We start from the raw sequence: 18,182 nt of genomic DNA, 5'->3' as shown, positions 1-18,182 counted from the left end.
AGAGAGCAGGGCCTGGGAACAGAGCTGAGTAAGCAGTCTGTTTACTGAAAGGACTTCCGGTCACAGGTGTGTTCAGGTGCACTGTGTAAACCACACTCACCACAGAAAGCAGGGGTGACAAACATAGGGCCCGCGGGCCAAAACCGGCCTTCCAAAGATTCCAATCTGGCCCATGAATGAATAATGATGAATTTACGAAGTACAAAAATTACTAGTGATGTGACGTTCATGAACGAATCGAATCTTTTGAACAGCTCTTTGAAATGAACGATGGGAACCGAGTCTTTGTAAAGAGCCGTTCGTTATTTATTTATTTATTAAGGAGGGAGTGTCCCATAGCCTGTCAATTAAGCGTCACTGGGGAGGCATTGGCTTTATATACAGAATAGAAGTGAGAGGACCCCTGATGCGGTATCATTTTGATATTTACATTAGAGATATCAGGTATTTTGCAGTGTTACTTGAAGTATTTTAATTGCATTACAGTTTTTTTAGGTATTTAAGTACTGTAATTGTAGCGACTAATCACTGTTGTGTTTTGTGCAGTTTTTTCCATATGTTTACACACATTCATTGTTCTTGTTTTGAGGAGAACAAAATGTTATTTCATAAGAAAATGTTTTATTTTCTTCTTCATTTTTAGGCTACAGACTAGTCCACATAATGTACTGTGATGTTTTTGGTCCATTTCCATCATTTGCCTAATGTCACCTCTCATGTCATGGATTTAGCCCACACATTTGAACTAACTATTCTTTTTTACGGTAAGATAATATTTACTGCCGCTCCAATGAAACACCTTTAAAATGTAATGTCAATCATCACATGTAGCCTATTTAGTCATTAAAACATTGGTGTTTCAAAATAATGCAAAAAACATAAAAGAGCCAATCTTTTGAACGGCTCTTTTCAGTGAACGACTCCTGATTGAACGGCTCCCTTCAAAAAACCAAAAGTCCCATCACTAACCGAAAGGACTTCCTGTCACAGGTGTGTTCAGGTGCACTGTGTAAACCACACACACCACGGAAAGCAAGGGTGACAAACATAGGGCCCGCGGGCCAAAACTGGCCTTCCAAAGATTCCAATCTGGCCCATGAATGAATAATGATGAATTTACTAAGTACAAAAATTACACTGAAAGATTAATGGTCTAGTTCAGTGGTTTCCAACCTTTTTTGGCTCATGACCCCATTTTAACGTCACAAATTTCTGGCAACCCCAGACATTCAAAACTGAGACTTTTGTTTTGTTTTTGCTAAAATTAATTTGTTTTTGATCATGTAATAGTTTGCTATACTATGTTGCAAATAAACATTAATTTTAGATGATATTTAGTCTATATAATATATATTATTATGGACAGAGGCAGTAAATCCAGGTGTAGATTACTGCACAAAGTGAGAATTTGATTTTCCTTGGTCAGGATATGTACAGTCAGTCCAGCTGTGATTTACAAGGCTGACAATTAATACTGAACAAACAAGAACTCAAACTATGAATTATGAAAGAGCTGCAGCATCTGAAACTGACCACAATGAACATTTGACAGATAAACAGAACCACAGTGCTTCAGTTTCAGCTTCACAGTTTGTCATGTCTGTTATGGATTATGATTGTAACTCTCAATTCACCATATGTATGTTTTATTAGTAAGGTTTTTTTTTTTTTTTTTTTTTTTTAATCAATTACTAGAAATTTCAGGTGACTCCATTTGAATTCCAGGTGACCCCATGTGGGGTCCTGACCCCAAGGTTGAAAAACACTGGTCTAGGGCATGGGTCGGCAACCTTTACTATCTAAAGAGCCATTTTAGAACAGAAATAGAAAAACAAAATATTCTTGAGCCAAAATATATCCCTATGTTTTACCTCATAGTGGTGATTGTTTAAGAAGCTCTTTAGGATTAGTTTGCATAGAATATGTTGAGAATAAATCAAAGTTTTGATTCATTTACAGAACTACACTAAAGAAAATGTTATTATTGTGTTGTGCAGCAAAAATTTACGGGTCTGTGAATGCTTTCTTTGCAATCAGAATCAATGGAGAATACAGATGAGTACTGTCAGTGTCATACAATAAAAAGTACACTAAAAAGTACTATTACCGCTTCCACTGCTTCTATTTTTAGATTCATTTGGAGTATAGTCTACATTTTTACAGCTGCATAACATCAGATTGACTTTATGGTTTCGACAATAATAGCAAAATGTGTTAAAAAAAAAAAAAAAAAAAAAAAAAGCCTTAGTGTTATTCATTTCCATGTATTTTTTGACAAAGCCACATGGGGCCACTAGAAAAGAGCCCAAGAGCCAAATGTGGCCCCCAAGCCACAGGTTGCCTACCCCTGGTTTAAGGTATCAAAGTGACTGTAGTTCCAAACTCCAAAATTTTAACAATATTATGCCTGTTACTAAATGTTGCCTGCCATTATAGATCCACTGTGATCTGTAATACACATGCATAAATGATAAGTTCAGGCATAGTATTGTTAAAATTCCACTTATTTTTATTAATATCAGTATTTTTTGATTATTCATTTTTCTTATATTTTTGCAAACGTAAACATTTTGCACACTTTTTTGCAGCAAAACAAAGATACATTTTTGGAGCTCTCATTATTTACAGGCTCATACTGTAATTATACTATTCTCTGTATATGGCCCCTGAACTAAAATGGGTTTGACTCCCCTGATGTAAATAATGGACAAACCCTCTGTAAAGTCGCCCTTGGTTTGTGAGCTGCCATTCTGAGGCCTAAAGATGTGCAACATAGACCTCATGTTGGCTTTAACCCTATGGGACTGCTGTTTGCATTTCATTCTGCATTTTTTTGGGAACTGCGTTCATGCGTATGGCATGAATTTTGGGAAGACTGTGCAATTTTATTTGATTCTGTTATTTATGTCTCAGTTCCTATGGTGAGTCAAGTTCCACTCATAGTGTTCAGTGCAAAAATGTGCCGGTGAAACCCATTTAAACTGCAATTTTTGATCTCACTTCCATAGTGTATTACAGACATTTTATTTTTTCATGGATGTCAGCCTGGACTTTTGCCTTGAAATTGATCATTTTTACTTCTCTTCACCTGATGGCATCATTTTGACCATATTTGACATATAGAAAAAAACATGCTATTTCCACTAGATGGCACCACCACCCCCTTCCTGTCCCCTATGGAAAGAGCCTCCACACATGAAGTGAAGGACATACAAATGCAGTTGAAAAAATCCGTGCTGCAACTAATCATTGACACATCCTAGGCTATAATAATTCAACATTTATTTATTTATTAATTTTGCTTCTAAAAACATATCATACCCCAATTTCACACAAATGTAGCTGGGATAGGCTTTAACACCCCACAACCCTCACAAAGTCTAAGCGGCTCAGAAAATGTACGCATGTATGGATGGAATCATGACAAAAACCTGGCATTCAAAGAGTTAAAATCTTTAAAAAAATGATTAGTGTTTGATAGATAATTAGGTCATATGTAGGTGAAAACATTAGCTCATTACATTAGCTGAAAGTAGACTATAATATTAATATAGATCAGGGGTGGCAAATATGCGGCCCGGGGGCCAAATGCGGCCCACCAAAGGGTCCAGTTCGGCCCCTGGGATGTTTTTGCCAAGTGCAAAAATTCCACAGTCTTGAACTGAATTAAGCAAAAAAAAAAAAAAAAAAAAAAAAAAATTGCTTGAATTAAGGAAAAAAATCTTCAATCAAGCCAAAAAAATCTTTAATTAAGTATAAAAAAATCTTTAATTAAGCAAAAAAAAGAAAAAAAAAAATCTTCAATTAAGTAAAAAAAATCCTCAATTGAGCAGAAAAAAATCTCAAATTTAGCAAAAAATCTTGAATTAAGAAAAAAAAAAAAAAATCTTGAATTAAGCCAAAAAAATCTTGAATTAAGACAAAAAAAAAAAAATCTTGTATTAAGCCAAAAAAAAAAAAAAAATCTTCGATTAAGTTTTTAAAAAAATAAATCGTGAATTAAGCCAAAAAAAAATCTTCAATTAATTAAAAAAAATCTTCAATTAAGCCCAAAAAAATCTTCAATTAAGTAAAAAAAAATCTTCAATTAAGCCCAAAAAAATCTAGAATTAACAACTTAATTTTTTGTCTTTGTTTTAGTGCAAAAAATAACATTAAATTATGAAAATATTTACATTTACAAACTATCCTGTAACACTAAAATGTGAAAAACCTGAACAAATATGAACAACCTGAAATGTCTAAAGAAAATTAAGCACAATTTTAACATTTAACAACAATTTTTCTTCCTGTTCCTCAGTGTTTAGTGTCTTTGTAGATCTGATCCATAATGCACATGTAGAAATGATAAGTTGAGGCAGAATATTGTTAAAATTGCACTAAATTTTCTTATGTTTTTTAATTGAAATTTCATTTTTTTCAGGGTTTTTTTTTTTTAATAGTTTATAAAAGTAAGTATTTTCATAATTTAATGGGGGGGGGGGGTTACACTAAAACAAAGGCAAAAATTTGGAGTTGTCATTATTTATATATTATTATGTTATTATTTTTCTGGTCTGGCCCACTTCAGATCAAATTTAGCTGAATATGGCCCCTGGACTAAAATGAGTTTGACACCCCTGATACAGATTATTTTTTATGCTCTGAATGTTCTGTTATCAATCACAGTGGTCACTTCCTTAATTATAAGACAGATAGACAACTCTTTGATTTAATGTAACATAAGCAGGTGAGTAATATAAAAAAATGAGGCCCACACAGTTGTCACAGAGGGGGGAAAGACCTATAAAGACAAAAACTATTTGTTACCAGGCTGTAAATATGTTTATTTATGCTGTAAAGTCGTCCATTTTGACATGGGGGTCTATGAAGAATGACCCTCTCTTCAATCCAGCCCCCTAGTGGACATTCAGGTTACTACAGACTTTGACACTCATGTTGAATATGTTATTTAACACTTAGACCACAGGTGTCAAACATGTGGCCCAGGGGCCAAATCTGGCCCGTGGGATGAATTTGTGAAATACAAAAATCACACTGAAGATATTAACAATCGAGGATGTCCAATAAGACCAGTTAGATATCAAGTGGGTCAGAACCAGTCAATTACTATCATATTAAAACTATAAATAATGAAAACAGCCAATTTTATCTTTATTTTAGCGTAAAAAAAAAAAAGGAAAATTACATGAAAATGTTTATATTAAAAACTTTATTTTACAAAAAATGTGAAAAACCTGAAATGTCTTAAGATAAGTAAATGCAATTTAACCAATATTCTGCCTGTTATTAAATGTTTTGTGCATTTGTAATGGTAATGATGTAAGTTGTAGTGCACATGTGTAAATCATAAACCGAGGCATAATATTGTTAAAATTGGATTTGTTTTTCTTAAGATGTTTCCAGTTGTTTGTGTTATTCAGATTTTTGTAGATGTTAAAAAAAATCTTGAATTAAGCTAAAAAATAAAATAAAATAAAATAAATAAATCTTGAACTAAGCAAAAAAATAAAAAAAAATAAAAAAATAAAAAAAATAAATCTTGAACTAAGCAAAAAAAATGTTGAATTAAGCAAAAAAAAAATTGAATTAAGCAAAAATAAATAATCTTGAATTAAGCAAAAAAAATCTTGAATTAAGCAAAAAAAATCTTGAATTAACAAAAAAAAAATCTTGAATTAAGCCAAAAAAATCTTGAATTAAGCAAAAAAAAAAAAAAAGAAAAAAATCTTGAATTAGGCCAAAAAAATGTTGAAATAAGCAAAATAAAAAATCTTGAATTAAGCAAAAAAAAAAAAAAAAAAATCTTGAATTAAGCCAAAAAAATCTTGAATTAAGCAAAATAAATTATCTTGAATTAACCAAAAAAAAATAAATCTTGAATTAAGCAAAAAAAAATCTTGAATTAAGCAAAAAAATCTTGAATTAACCAAAAAAAAAAATCTAATAATAATTATATATTGTTAAAATTGGAGTTGTTTTTCTTAAAAACATGTTCATATTATTCAGATTATTGTAGATGTTAACATTATCATAATTTCTTTTTTCCACTTCTATTTTTTTACTGGTTCGGCCCACTTGAGATCATACTGGTCTGAATGTGTCCCCTGAACTAAAATGAGTTTGACACCCCTGACCTAGACAGTGTGTTTGTGTTACCACGCCCCACTTTAACTGTCAGCTCTTATTTTCCCTGTAAGTACAAAAGCCAAAACATGCATTAAAACACAATGCATGAGAACGTCTACTTTATACAAGCCTTTGTTTTTAATGGCAGCATGTAACAGAGCTAATACATAACACAGCAAAAATAATTAGAGTTGACTAAACATGTTTAATTAAAAAAAAGGATAGCTTCATAAAAACTATAAAACTGAAATTATAAGGCAGCTCTTTTGAAAATACTGAAAAATTACAATAAGTTTAGGCCATCTTTGACATGCTTTATACAATAAGGAAATGCATTGTCATCATTAAGTTGATTAAGTTAATTGGTAAATACAACTAATACCAAATGATAGACAGTTCGTAGTGCGTATTAGCCGGTATAGATGTGTGAGGTCAAGATAATCGCAGAAAGCACTCAAGTATAATCACGTCTGTGTATTTCAAATTCTGATTTCGATGTCTGCTACGAATCTCATTTCCTCCTGGGGTGAGGGCGTCGCTGAAAGTGCCTCTGTCTGGATCCCGAGGACAGTTTGGAGCCTGGGGAAACAGCGAAAATTAGTCGGTTGTACCCTGAGGCGCAAAATTGTTAGGATTAGTGTGACATGTCAGAGAAAACCTCAGCGACGCATTCATGCACTTACTGCGCTGGGTTGAAACTACATATACCATAATATAACACCAGTATTTCACCATCAACTTCAGTGTTCCTTTATCATACGTACCTGTCACGTCGTTATCTATTTTATACATTAATAAACACAACACGCACCGTACATAACGAGACATAAAATGTGTCACTTTTACCTAATGTGCTGAAGACAAAATTAGGCACAGCAGGTCCTGGGTTGAGGAAAGGGTTGAGAGGGTTCACAGGGCTTTGATCTAGACCGGGTGAAGGGATCGCTGAAAGAACAAAGAACATAAACCTTTTATACCGGGCCTCAACTGTCAAAGCTGTCAGAATCTGCAGCAGCATCACTTGCCCGCGGTGCACATTTAGCAAACTCAAACCTCAACTATAAACAACAACAGTGAGTAAGAGTTTTTTTTTTTCTGCATAATGATGTTTGTTATGCAAACACAGTCATTTACACTGAGGATGAAGTTACTCATATGTGTCAGTAATAACTGTGGCAGAGAGGTTTAATGTTGAATAGTACGCTCGAAATTTTCTAAATCTGCTTTTCCCAAACTTAGGGTTAAGACAAAAACATCACTCTGCACAGATTAAAAGTTACTTTACTTTTATAATTGCATATTTTATTATATTTATATGACTTCACTCCTTAACCCATAAAGACTCAAACAGCCACTGGCAACCAAAAGCATCTATTGATTGTTCGGCAACCGTGTGATCTCAAGATTCGGTAACGTTCCCTGGCCCCCTAGATCGCCAGATTTGTCCGTTTGTGATTTTTTCTTGTGGGGCTATCTCAAGAGTAAAGTGTACACGACTCGACCAAGAACTCTGGATGAGTTAAAACAGAGAATTCAGGATGAAATTCACAGTATCCCAGCTGAGATGTTGCAGCGGTCAATGAGGAATCTCAACAGCAGATTTCAAGAATGCATTCATACAGGAGGACGCCATCTACAGGAAGTAATTTTTAAACTAGAAAAGCACTCGGAGAGCGCAGACCTCCGCCAAGCGCAAAAATTCCCCACATAATCGGTGATACAAATCCTACATTTATTTTTACCTCCGCCAAGGAGGTTATGTTTTGCCAGGGTTTGTTTGTTTGTTTGTTTGTCTGTTTGTTTGTCTGTCCGTTAGTGTGCAACATAACTCAAAAAGTTATGGACAGATTTGGATGAAATTTTCAGGGTTTGTTGGAAATGGGATAAGGAAGAAATGATTAAATTTTGGTGGTATTCGGGGGCGGGGGGGCCCACTGATCAGCCTTGGCGGAGGTCTGCGCTCTCTGAGTGCTTCTAGTTTAAAATAAAATCCGCCTTCTGGATCAGATCCGGATCAGCCTTTGAAATGTGATAGAGGACCCCATTGTCAATTCCTGAGTTAAATTTCATGAGTTTTGGTCAATAATTAAGCGAGATATTGGGAAACGAAAATTTTGGCCCCATTTACCACAATGTTAACGAAAATTTCAAAGTGATCCAGGATCCAGGATTTCTTCCGGATCACTCCCAAAAGTTAATCATTTCTTCCTTATCCCATTTCCAACAAACCCTGAAAATTTCATCAAAATCTGTCCATAACTTTTTGAGTTATGTTGCACACTAACGGACAGACAAACAAACAGACAGACAAACAAACCCTGGCAAAAACATAACCTCCTTGGCGGAGGTAAAAATGAAAATTCCATCATTGTTTCTTAAATGGCATGTTTTAAGGTTTCAGTTACTATGAATAAAATATTTTTCTTCCATCACTCTTGGTTTGATTGGATTGTTAAAAAGTTCCCGTTTTTTTGTGTCACCCTGTACATCAAATGTCTCCCTCTCTGTAATACCATGCCTTGTTATTTTGTGTTTTTTTGTATAGTATCGATGGGTTTTTTTTATAATTGTGAAGTCATAGTGGTGGTATTAAGAGGTGGATTAAGTCTAGTAAGTCCCCACTGCAGGCCCAAAAGCACAGCCGGCCACTGCTCAGCTGTATCGTCACAATAGTCATGCATACTTCATTAGCACTGTTCTGGAGTAGGGGTAAAAATGAGCTTGGTCGCCTCTGGGCTGTGATAATGCACTCGGAAAATAGTGTTTGGAGAGGAGTTGTTTTAGTGGAACGTGTGCACACGAGGAAGTCTCATGGTATTAAAAGAACTAAATCCTTTACAAAAGGAAACAGCATTTACAGGGTGTAGTCGCAGCTCTGTGCTTGTTCTTCCATGGACTGAAGGGAACGGAGAGATATTCACTCTTAAGGCTCATATAGAATAGAACAGAATAGAATAGAATAGAATAGAATAGAACAGAATAGAATAGAATAGAATAGAATAGAATAGAATAGAATACATGTAGAACAGAATAGAAAAGAACAGAATACATGTAGAATAGAATAGAATAGAATAGAATAGAATAGAATAGAATAGAATAGAATAGAATAGAATGAACAGAATACATGTAGAATAGAATAGAATAGAATACATGTAGAATAGAATAGAATAGAATAGAATAGAATAGAATAGAATAGAATAGAATAGAATAGAATAGAACAGAATACATGTAGAATAGAACAGAATAGAATACATATAGAATAGAATAGAATAGAATAGAATAGAATAGAATAGAATAGAATAGAATAGAATAGAATACATGTAGAATAGAATAGAATAGAATAGAATAGAATAGAATAGAATAGAATAGAATACATGTACAGGGTGTCCCATAAGTCTCCATACATAGGAGACATAATACATATGGTTCTAACATGTATTTCTTTATATTTCTTCTTTATAGTTCTTCAGCAGTGGAGGACACACATTGAAATGTGTTCCCGACAAAATGGCAGTCATATAGAGCATATTATATAAACAAAAATGGTTTATGTCAAGAAACGTTTATTTTTCCTACGTATGGAGACTTATGGGACACCCTGTAGAATAGAATAGAATAGAATAGAATACATGTAGAATAGAATAGAATAGAATAGAATAGAATAGAATAGAATAGAATAGAACAGAATACATGTAGAATAGAATAGAATAGAATAGAATAGAATAGAATAGAATAGATGTTGTATAATAGAATAGAACAGAATACATGTAGAATAGAATAGAATAGAATACATGTGGTATAGAATAGAATAGAATAGAATAGAATAGAATAGAATAGAATAGAATACATGTGGTATAGAATAGAACAGAATAGAATAGAACAGAATACATGTAGAATAGAAAAGAATAGAATACAATAGAAGAGTATGTGTAGAATAGAATAGAATAGAATAGAACAGAATATATGTAGAATAGAATAGAATAGAATAGAATAGAATAGAATGTCTTTATTGTCATTGTACAGGTATTTATGCTCGCTGTATGTACATTAACAGGTACATCTGTTTCTAACATTGTCTACTGTCACTGCCCTCATACTTCTGTGCGTCCAGTGTGTTGGAATAAGCATTTCTCAATCAATCCAACAGAGGGTGCCACTCTTAATGAACATACTGGCCAAATACCAAAAAGAAGAGTAAAGTTTTTTGAGAAGAAAAGAAGAAAATAATAATAACAAATATGGCGACGACAGGGGAGGTTTTACTAATGTGGATACTGAGAAGGGAAGTTGTCATAAATATGTCGGTAGTTTTTCATTAACTCACGCAGTGGCTTTATGAAAAGTTTTGCTATTTCTGGAAATTATTCTTTTCAAATCTCAGGACTTCCTCCATGGTTCCCAGTGGTACTGCTCCGTATTCTCCGTCTGGGTTTGCATCTGCATGCTCACGGAAAACAGATGAGAATTATGCACGTAATGTACACAGAGGACGGACAGCTCTGTCTGTATACGTATGTGTATTTAACCTAGAGCATAAATGAGCCCTTATTCTGTCCGAGTAATTCCAGTGAACTGAACTACTGTCACAGATAATCAAACCAGACATGACTTACCTAATGTCGCACCCATTTGTGCAGCTGATTCCCCCTCGGTGGGCTGTGCAGTTTCTACCTGCATACCAGGATTTGGAACCCCTACAATCCCTACATCTCTCACTTTAAAAAACAAGAGGAAAACCATCAGAATATATTATTACAGTGGTGATAATTCAGTGTGACCGTTCATATCTGTACCTCTCTCATAGATGCTGACAAATCCTCCTTGGCACACCTCTTGTAACAGTCCTTTAAAATCTGACACGGCTGTCATGGCGGGGCCAAAGGTGAAGCTGGGGTCGGCGATGACTGATGGTAAAGCTGACAACACTGGTGGGGGTTGGATAGACTGACAACTCTACAACGACAGACACAGATTAGATGTAAGACTGCAGACAGATAGGCCAACTGGTGTGTCCTATTGCATCAGTCTGAGCAGTATTACCTGCAGAAAAGCAACATGATCCTCAGTGTGAGAAACTTTATCTATTTCAGCCTCGTTCTTCTTTAGTTCTGCGATTTCCCTCTGGATTTTGTCCAGCAGCTGTTCGGCCTGACCTACAGCCGTCTTCTCCTGCGCTCTGATCAGCTCTCTGACCTCGAAACGCTTCAGCTCGATTGACCGAATCAGTTCCGTAAAAACCTTGTCGGTCTCCTCAGATGCTGCCCGAGCAGAACGCTGGAAGAAAGCACGCACAAAAAACAAAAAATAGCAAAGTAATAACCCTACTAAAAAGCTGTAATGTATGATCGGGATGAGGTTTAAATCGACTTCTTTACTTACAGTGAGAGAAAAAATGGCCTGCCTCAGCTCCTGGGCCTCTTTTTCTCTTTGCTGGATTTTCAGCTGAGAGTTCTGCTTCATCTCACCAAGCTGCGTCTGAGGAACAAAATTGAAAATAATTGGAAATTAAAGCTATGTTAATTTCACATGAAGTATCTTGAGGGTTCAGTTTGTAATATTCCCAGACAATTAAGGGTTATGCAAATCATCAACTGAGTCCTTCTCCCCCCAACATCACCTACAGCCAGTTTTCACACTGAACTGGAGGAATCATTAATAATAAGTACTACCAGAGTTCTCTCATTTCAGCATTGAGAGTTTTTAATCATGGCACACAACTCATCTGATAATGGTAATGTAGTTTAACAAAAGGGGAAGAATGGGGATTTGTGTAACTGTATGTAAAGAGTTTAGGATTTACCCTTTAACCCCTGAGACATTATTTCAATGAAATGTGCTGCTGTGAATTTGCGTCTGTTTCAGTGTCATAAAAGCTGCTGTGAGTTTGTGTTTGTGTTCCTTTTCTTCAGTGGTTTTGTTTTACGGTGTGTTTTAGGGTCAAAACAGGATGGAATAACCGAAAAAGACAGAGAGGAATTGAAGTTTGACAGGTTTTTACTAAATAAAGCGCTCAGAATGTACATCAATAAGAGATTTAGGATGTCTAACATGAACTGTGAACTGGAACACACTGAACAACAGCAGGTATTTGAATTTTTAAATCAGTTCAGCTGCTTTTTGGCACCTGGTTGAACTCCAAAAAGCAGTTATTATTAATTAGTTATTAGTATTATTATTTTCAGTTTAGTATTTCTGTTGTAACGCACAGCCTGAATTGTTAAAATTATCTTTAAAATCATTCAATCTACACAAACAAACATATGGCAACATAAAAGTCATCACCACAATTATGATAAGTTTGTTTTCTTACTTGGTTCCAGATAATTTTCTTTGCTTTAACTGACCTTTAACCAAGACCTGGTCTAAGTTAAAGGTCATTTCACCTCTACACCCTGGATTAGATCAATGTGAGTCTTCATATGCAAACTGACATGGTTAAACTCTATAACATACAAATTATAGCAAAATACAATATATCCCATAATATCTTAAAGTTACCAGTATCTAGTTAGTTACATGTCATGCTACATGTTACATAAGTTATATGTCAGTTGTTTGCATTCTTTAATTTGACGTTACTTGAACACTAATGTATTTCAATAAAGTTTTGTGGTGGATTCATTCTACAAGTTGATGCTAAATTTATATTTTTTATTGGTCTAGCCACAGTGGCTGTTTATGCAATGTCACAAAGAAAAAAAAAAAAAAAATCACAACTTCTTTTTCTGTCCAGACTTAATTCTGGCCTAGATCTTGTATTGATAATGGGATAGTTCCAGTCTTCTCCAGCACATCACAGTACTCTCAGTCCAGCAGGTCTGGACTCTGTCTCATGCTCGCTGAACCACTGCCTTAAAGCCTGAAGATCCTGATGAATCCTGGCACTGGACATTTTTATGCTGTCTGGGAAACTGACTACAAGCTACTCATTGCATCAGTTTGGGTTGAAGAACTTATTTCCAGCTGACACATGGTAAATACTACTGTAATTATCCAATACTGAGCTCTTAACTGTTTGCTTTCTCTTTGTGATCACAACTGCATTTTCCAATTTTTTTATTTTGATTTTTTTAACCTGCCTTTTACTTTTTACTCATTTTTATACTTGTTTTTATACTCTCCTTGTTAACTGTACAGTGTCCTTGAGAGCCAAGAAAGGTGCCTATAAATAAAATATAGTATTATTATTAAATCCAGGTGGGGGCATTTTTTGGCCAGGCAGAGAATATTAGTGTTGATCTCCTTTAATAACTGGTATCAGCTTTGGAAAAAAGCCATACTGGCCCATTTTGACTATAGTGTAGTAACTTACAGCAGGATACTGTTAACATGTTCTTTTGTTGGAAGCTCCAAGAATAAGATTCTTTTTGGTCTCATTTTTATAAATTTAATTATTGACTTGATCTGATCACAAACAAAATATATCTCAGCTGAGGATCCACACCCCAAGCAGGGAAATGGATCCAGACATTCCAATGCACATCACTTTTATAATCCTTGTAAACGGATCTCCAAACTATGGGCTGACCCCCTTGTGCTAGGTGGGCTGGGTCACAGAAAATGGACTGGTGTCATCTGACTCTAAAGTCAAGCAGATGTGATACCCCCATTTTGACAGTGTTTTCCTCTTATCTCTTGTCATTTATGATTGTCTGTGAACATGTATAATTAAAAGTGTGCCTAAGTCCTGTGATCATAAATCTGTCAGTTTAGTTCAGGGGTGTCAAACTCATTTTAGTTCAGGGGCCACATTCAGCCCAATTTGATCTCAAGTGGGCCGGACCAGTAAAATAACAACAGTGAAAAAAGTAAAATTATATTATGATCAGGTTTACATCTACAAAGTTTCCTTAAAAATCTGAATAATATGAACACCTCGAATTGTCTTAAGAAAAACAAGTGCAATATTAACAATATTATGCCTCAGTTTATCATTTACACATAAGCGTTACAATCACACAAAACATTTAGTAACAGGCAGAATATTGATAAAATTGAGTTTACTTTTTTTAAGACATTTCCATTTTTCATTTTTGTTCAGGTTATTCACGTTTTTTGTAATAGTTTAGTAATATAAACATTTTCATGTCATTTTATTTTTTTTACACCTAAAAAACAAAGAGCGAATTTGGGGTTGTCATTGTTTATAGGTTATAATGATAATATTTTACAGCTTCTGACCCACTTGAAATCTAATTGGACTGTATGTGTCTGTATGTGGAACCTGAATTAAAAGGATTTTGACACCACTGATTGTTAATATCTTCAGTGTAATTTTTGCATTTCACAAATTCATCCCAAGGGCCAGATTGGTCCCTTTGGCGGGCCGGATTTGGCCCCCGGGCCGCATGTTTGACACCTGTGATTTAGTATGTGACCACAATGAGACCTATCCTAAGAACTCAAGTGACACAAAGGAATCCAAACTAATACTGACTAATACTAATAGTAAGTAAGTAATTAAGTAAAGCTTTATTTATATAGCACTTTTTAAAACAACATGTTACAAAGTGCTTCACATAAAGGGGAGACAGATCAAATCAAATCAAATCAAATCAAATTGTAAGCCAATTTACAGAAACCCAACAGAATCCTCCTAATACTGACTAATATGTGATTAAACTTAATTCAGCTATCTAAATTAAAATAATATTTCAGTACTACAGGGTAACACAGTCATTTTTAGTCAGAAAAGGGCCCATTGTATTAAAACACTGTACTAACTTTATCAGACTATTCCTACAACCTGAAAGACATGAAAGACATAGAAAGGGTGAATCAAAACAAGTTTCTGGGAGTGATAATTGATGATAAAATTTGCTGGAAACCTCACATAAAACATGTACAAAACAAACTGTCCAGAAGCATCTCAGTCCTGGCCAGAGCAAAGGGGATATTAGATCAAAAATCCCTTCAGATTCTGTATAATTCATTGATCTTACCCTATTTAGGTTACTGTTTGGAGATATGGGGAAATACAAATTCATTACAAAGACTTTTTCTACTGCAAAAAAGACCAATAAGAATCGTTTACAATGTTGGTTTTCGTGAACACACAAATCCACTATTTTTACCATCTAAAACTTTAAAACTCATTGACCTTGTGGAATTCAAAACTATTCAAATAACGTATAAAGAAAAGAATAACTTACTGCCTGGCAATGTTCAAGAAATGTTTAGTGAAAGAGAGGGAGGCTATGATTTAAGGGGAAAGTTAAATTTAAAGATTCATAAAGTACGCACTACGTTAAAAAGTTTCTGTATCACCATCTGTGGAGGAAAATTGTGGAACAAATTGTGTGTGGAGATAAAGCAAATATCTAACATATTTCAGTTTTAAAAAAGATATTAAAAAAATTATTCTTGAGAGGTCCAGTATTTAAGAACGACAATGAGGCCTGTTTGTTTATGGATGATGTACTGATAAATCTGCTGGAATTATTGAAGAAAATGGCTGAATTGTTGAGTCTGTTTGTATGACTGTTCTGCCATGATTATATTGTTGGGTGTAATTCAGTTACTGCATTATGTACAGGGTGGGGAAGCAAAATTTACAATGAACATTTAGTTGTTTTTTCTCAGCAGGCACTACGTCAATTGTTTTGAAACCAAACATATATTGATGTCATAATCATACCTAACACTATTATCCATACCTTTTCAGAAACTTTTGCCCATATGAGTAATCAGGAAAGCAAACGTCAAAGAGTGTGTGATTTGCTGAATGCACTCATCACACCAAAGGAGATTTCAAAAATAGTTGGAGTGTCCATAAAGACTGTTTATAATGGAAAGAAGAGAATGACTATGAGCAAAACTATTACCAGAAAGTCTGGAAGATACTATTAAAGAAGAATGGGAGAAGTTGTCACCCGAATATTTGAGGAACACTTGCGCAAGTTTCAGGAAGCGTGTGAAGGCAGTTATTGAGAAAGAAGGAGGACACATAGAATAAAAACATTTTCTATTATGTACATTTTCTTGTGGCAAATAAATTCTCATGACTTTCAATAAACTAATTGGTCATACACTGTCTTTCAATCCCTGCCTCAAAATATTGTAAATTTTGCTTCCCCACCCTGTATTTGTTGTGGTTTGATGTTAAAATTAGGAAAATAGTATTGTTTGACTCTTGTATCAAGTTAGTGATAAAGATGTAAAAGCACTGAGGGGTAGGATTAAATAAGTTTAGACTTCTTCCTGCTTCTTTTCGACCATGCAAAATTCAGACTTCTATGTGCTTGGAGATAGATTCTGTCCATTTGAATGTTTTATTTTGTTTTGTTTTTTTGCATGTTCGAAATAAATAAATTCTCAAAAAATTACTTGATTTTTTTGTGCTTGTCTCCTGTACTCATGTGTTGCTGCTTTCCTCCCAACTAAAGTCAGTTCTTTATGTGATTACCTGTTTTTCTTGTATTTCTTTATCCACCAGCACCGTGTCGTGCCCTTTGTGTTCATCAGTCAGACACAGGTAGCAGATACACTGGCTGTCGGTGCGGCAGTACACCTCCAGCAGCTTATCATGACGGGGACAAATGGTCTCCTGGAGTTTTTTAGAGGCCGACACCAGCTTGTGCTTCTTGAAAGCGGCAGACTCGTAGTGGGGCTGGACGTGGAGCTCACAGTAGGAGGCCAAACACACCAGACATGACTTGACAGCTTTGTTTTTCCTCCCTGGACACACGTCACATTCCACATCGTCCGCCTCCGCAAAACTTGGGCTTACGGGAGTCGTTACGTCCTGAAGTCCGGTGTTTTTAAATTTTTCCACCACGTCGGCTAACATGGTGTTCCTGGCGAGCACCGGCCTCGGGTTAAAGCTCCGCCGACACTGCGGACACACAAAAATGCCCAGGTAGTCGTCCTGGTCCCAGTAGTTCTGGATGCAGCCTGAGCAGTAACTGTGCCCGCAGGGGATGGTCACCGGAGACTTTAACACGTCCAGACATATGGAACAGTTAAACTGGTCCTTGTCGAGGACCACTCCTGCCTGGGCCATCGTCGGAAACGCTGAAGTAGATGTGGAAAATTAGCGAAAACACAGGAATCCCCCCTGACAGCTGCTTCTGCTTTGTTTACAGGAAGTGGAAGAGGGAGGGCGTGGCTTCGTTTGCGTCACCGGAAACGGAAGCGGGGGGATTTAAAAAAACAAAAAACAAAAACACTTTAACAAATTAAAACTCATATTAACCCATCTACTTCTTTCTCAGGCCTCTTTAACCCTGTCATGCATGAATTATGAGAAACTTAATTGAGATTTTTTTCCCCGAGTCCTCTTTAGGCATGAAAAAAAAATAAAGCATTGAAATTGTTTGCGTGTGCGCGTGCGTCACCGGAAACGGAAGCGGGGGGGGGGGGTTAAAAAAAAAAAAAAAAAAAAAACACTTACAAATTACAACTCATATTAAACCATCTACTTGTTTCTCAGGCCTCTTTAACCCTATCATGCGTGAATTCTGAGAAACTTAATTAAGATTTTTTTTTTTTTTTTTCCTGAGTGTTTTTATTCTTCTTTAGGCATGAAAAAAAAAATAAAGCATTGAAATTGTTTGCGTGTGCGCAAACAATGGTCATTACAGTGGACAGCTATTCTACAGCTGTTCTCTTGTATATTCATGGATGTTTTTTTTTATTTTTTTTTTTTTTTTTACACATACCTTTATTAAAGTTTTAAGACACTACATATCTTTTCTGACATGAATTGGTGACATTATGTAGCTCTCTCCTGATCATAAACCCCCAGAATTACAAGCCCTCCCCATACTTTTCACACAGTTTATCAGTAAATACATGTTTCTGTGTGTCAGAAATTAAACATGTGGTGTCCAGCTGAGTGGACATTTTTGCAACTTCATGAAAAATAGGTTCATAAGATTTTTTTTTTTTTTTTCATTATTATTTTTTATGTTTTTTATATATATATATATATATATATATATATATATATATATATATATATATATATAATTTTTTCAATTATTTTTATTTTATTTATTTATTTTGATTTATTTTTCAGAAGAAAATTTTCAATCGCATTGTTTTTTTCATGC

General features: G+C 35.0%; 1 protein-coding gene across 1 annotated transcript; it reads right to left on the bottom strand.

The window, feature by feature from the left end:
* Positions 1-6,245: 6,245 nt before the first annotated feature.
* Positions 6,246-17,231, bottom strand: LOC115436966 (E3 ubiquitin/ISG15 ligase TRIM25-like). Its single transcript, XM_030160000.1, has 7 exons — positions 16,535-17,231; positions 11,509-11,604; positions 11,170-11,403; positions 10,923-11,082; positions 10,743-10,844; positions 6,976-7,074; positions 6,246-6,708 (listed from the first exon to the last, which is right to left on the bottom strand). Exons 1-7 carry the CDS (start codon positions 17,129-17,131, stop codon positions 6,641-6,643), a joined length of 1,356 nt encoding a protein of 451 aa, XP_030015860.1. The 5' UTR covers positions 17,132-17,231; the 3' UTR covers positions 6,246-6,640.
* Positions 17,232-18,182: the final 951 nt, after the last annotated feature.

The sequence above is a fragment of the Sphaeramia orbicularis genome, chromosome 17 (genome assembly GCF_902148855.1).
Source record: "Sphaeramia orbicularis chromosome 17, fSphaOr1.1, whole genome shotgun sequence".
In the NCBI taxonomy this organism is placed as follows: Eukaryota; Metazoa; Chordata; class Actinopteri; order Kurtiformes; family Apogonidae; genus Sphaeramia; species Sphaeramia orbicularis.
This window is presented reverse-complemented; position numbering and strand designations above follow the sequence as displayed.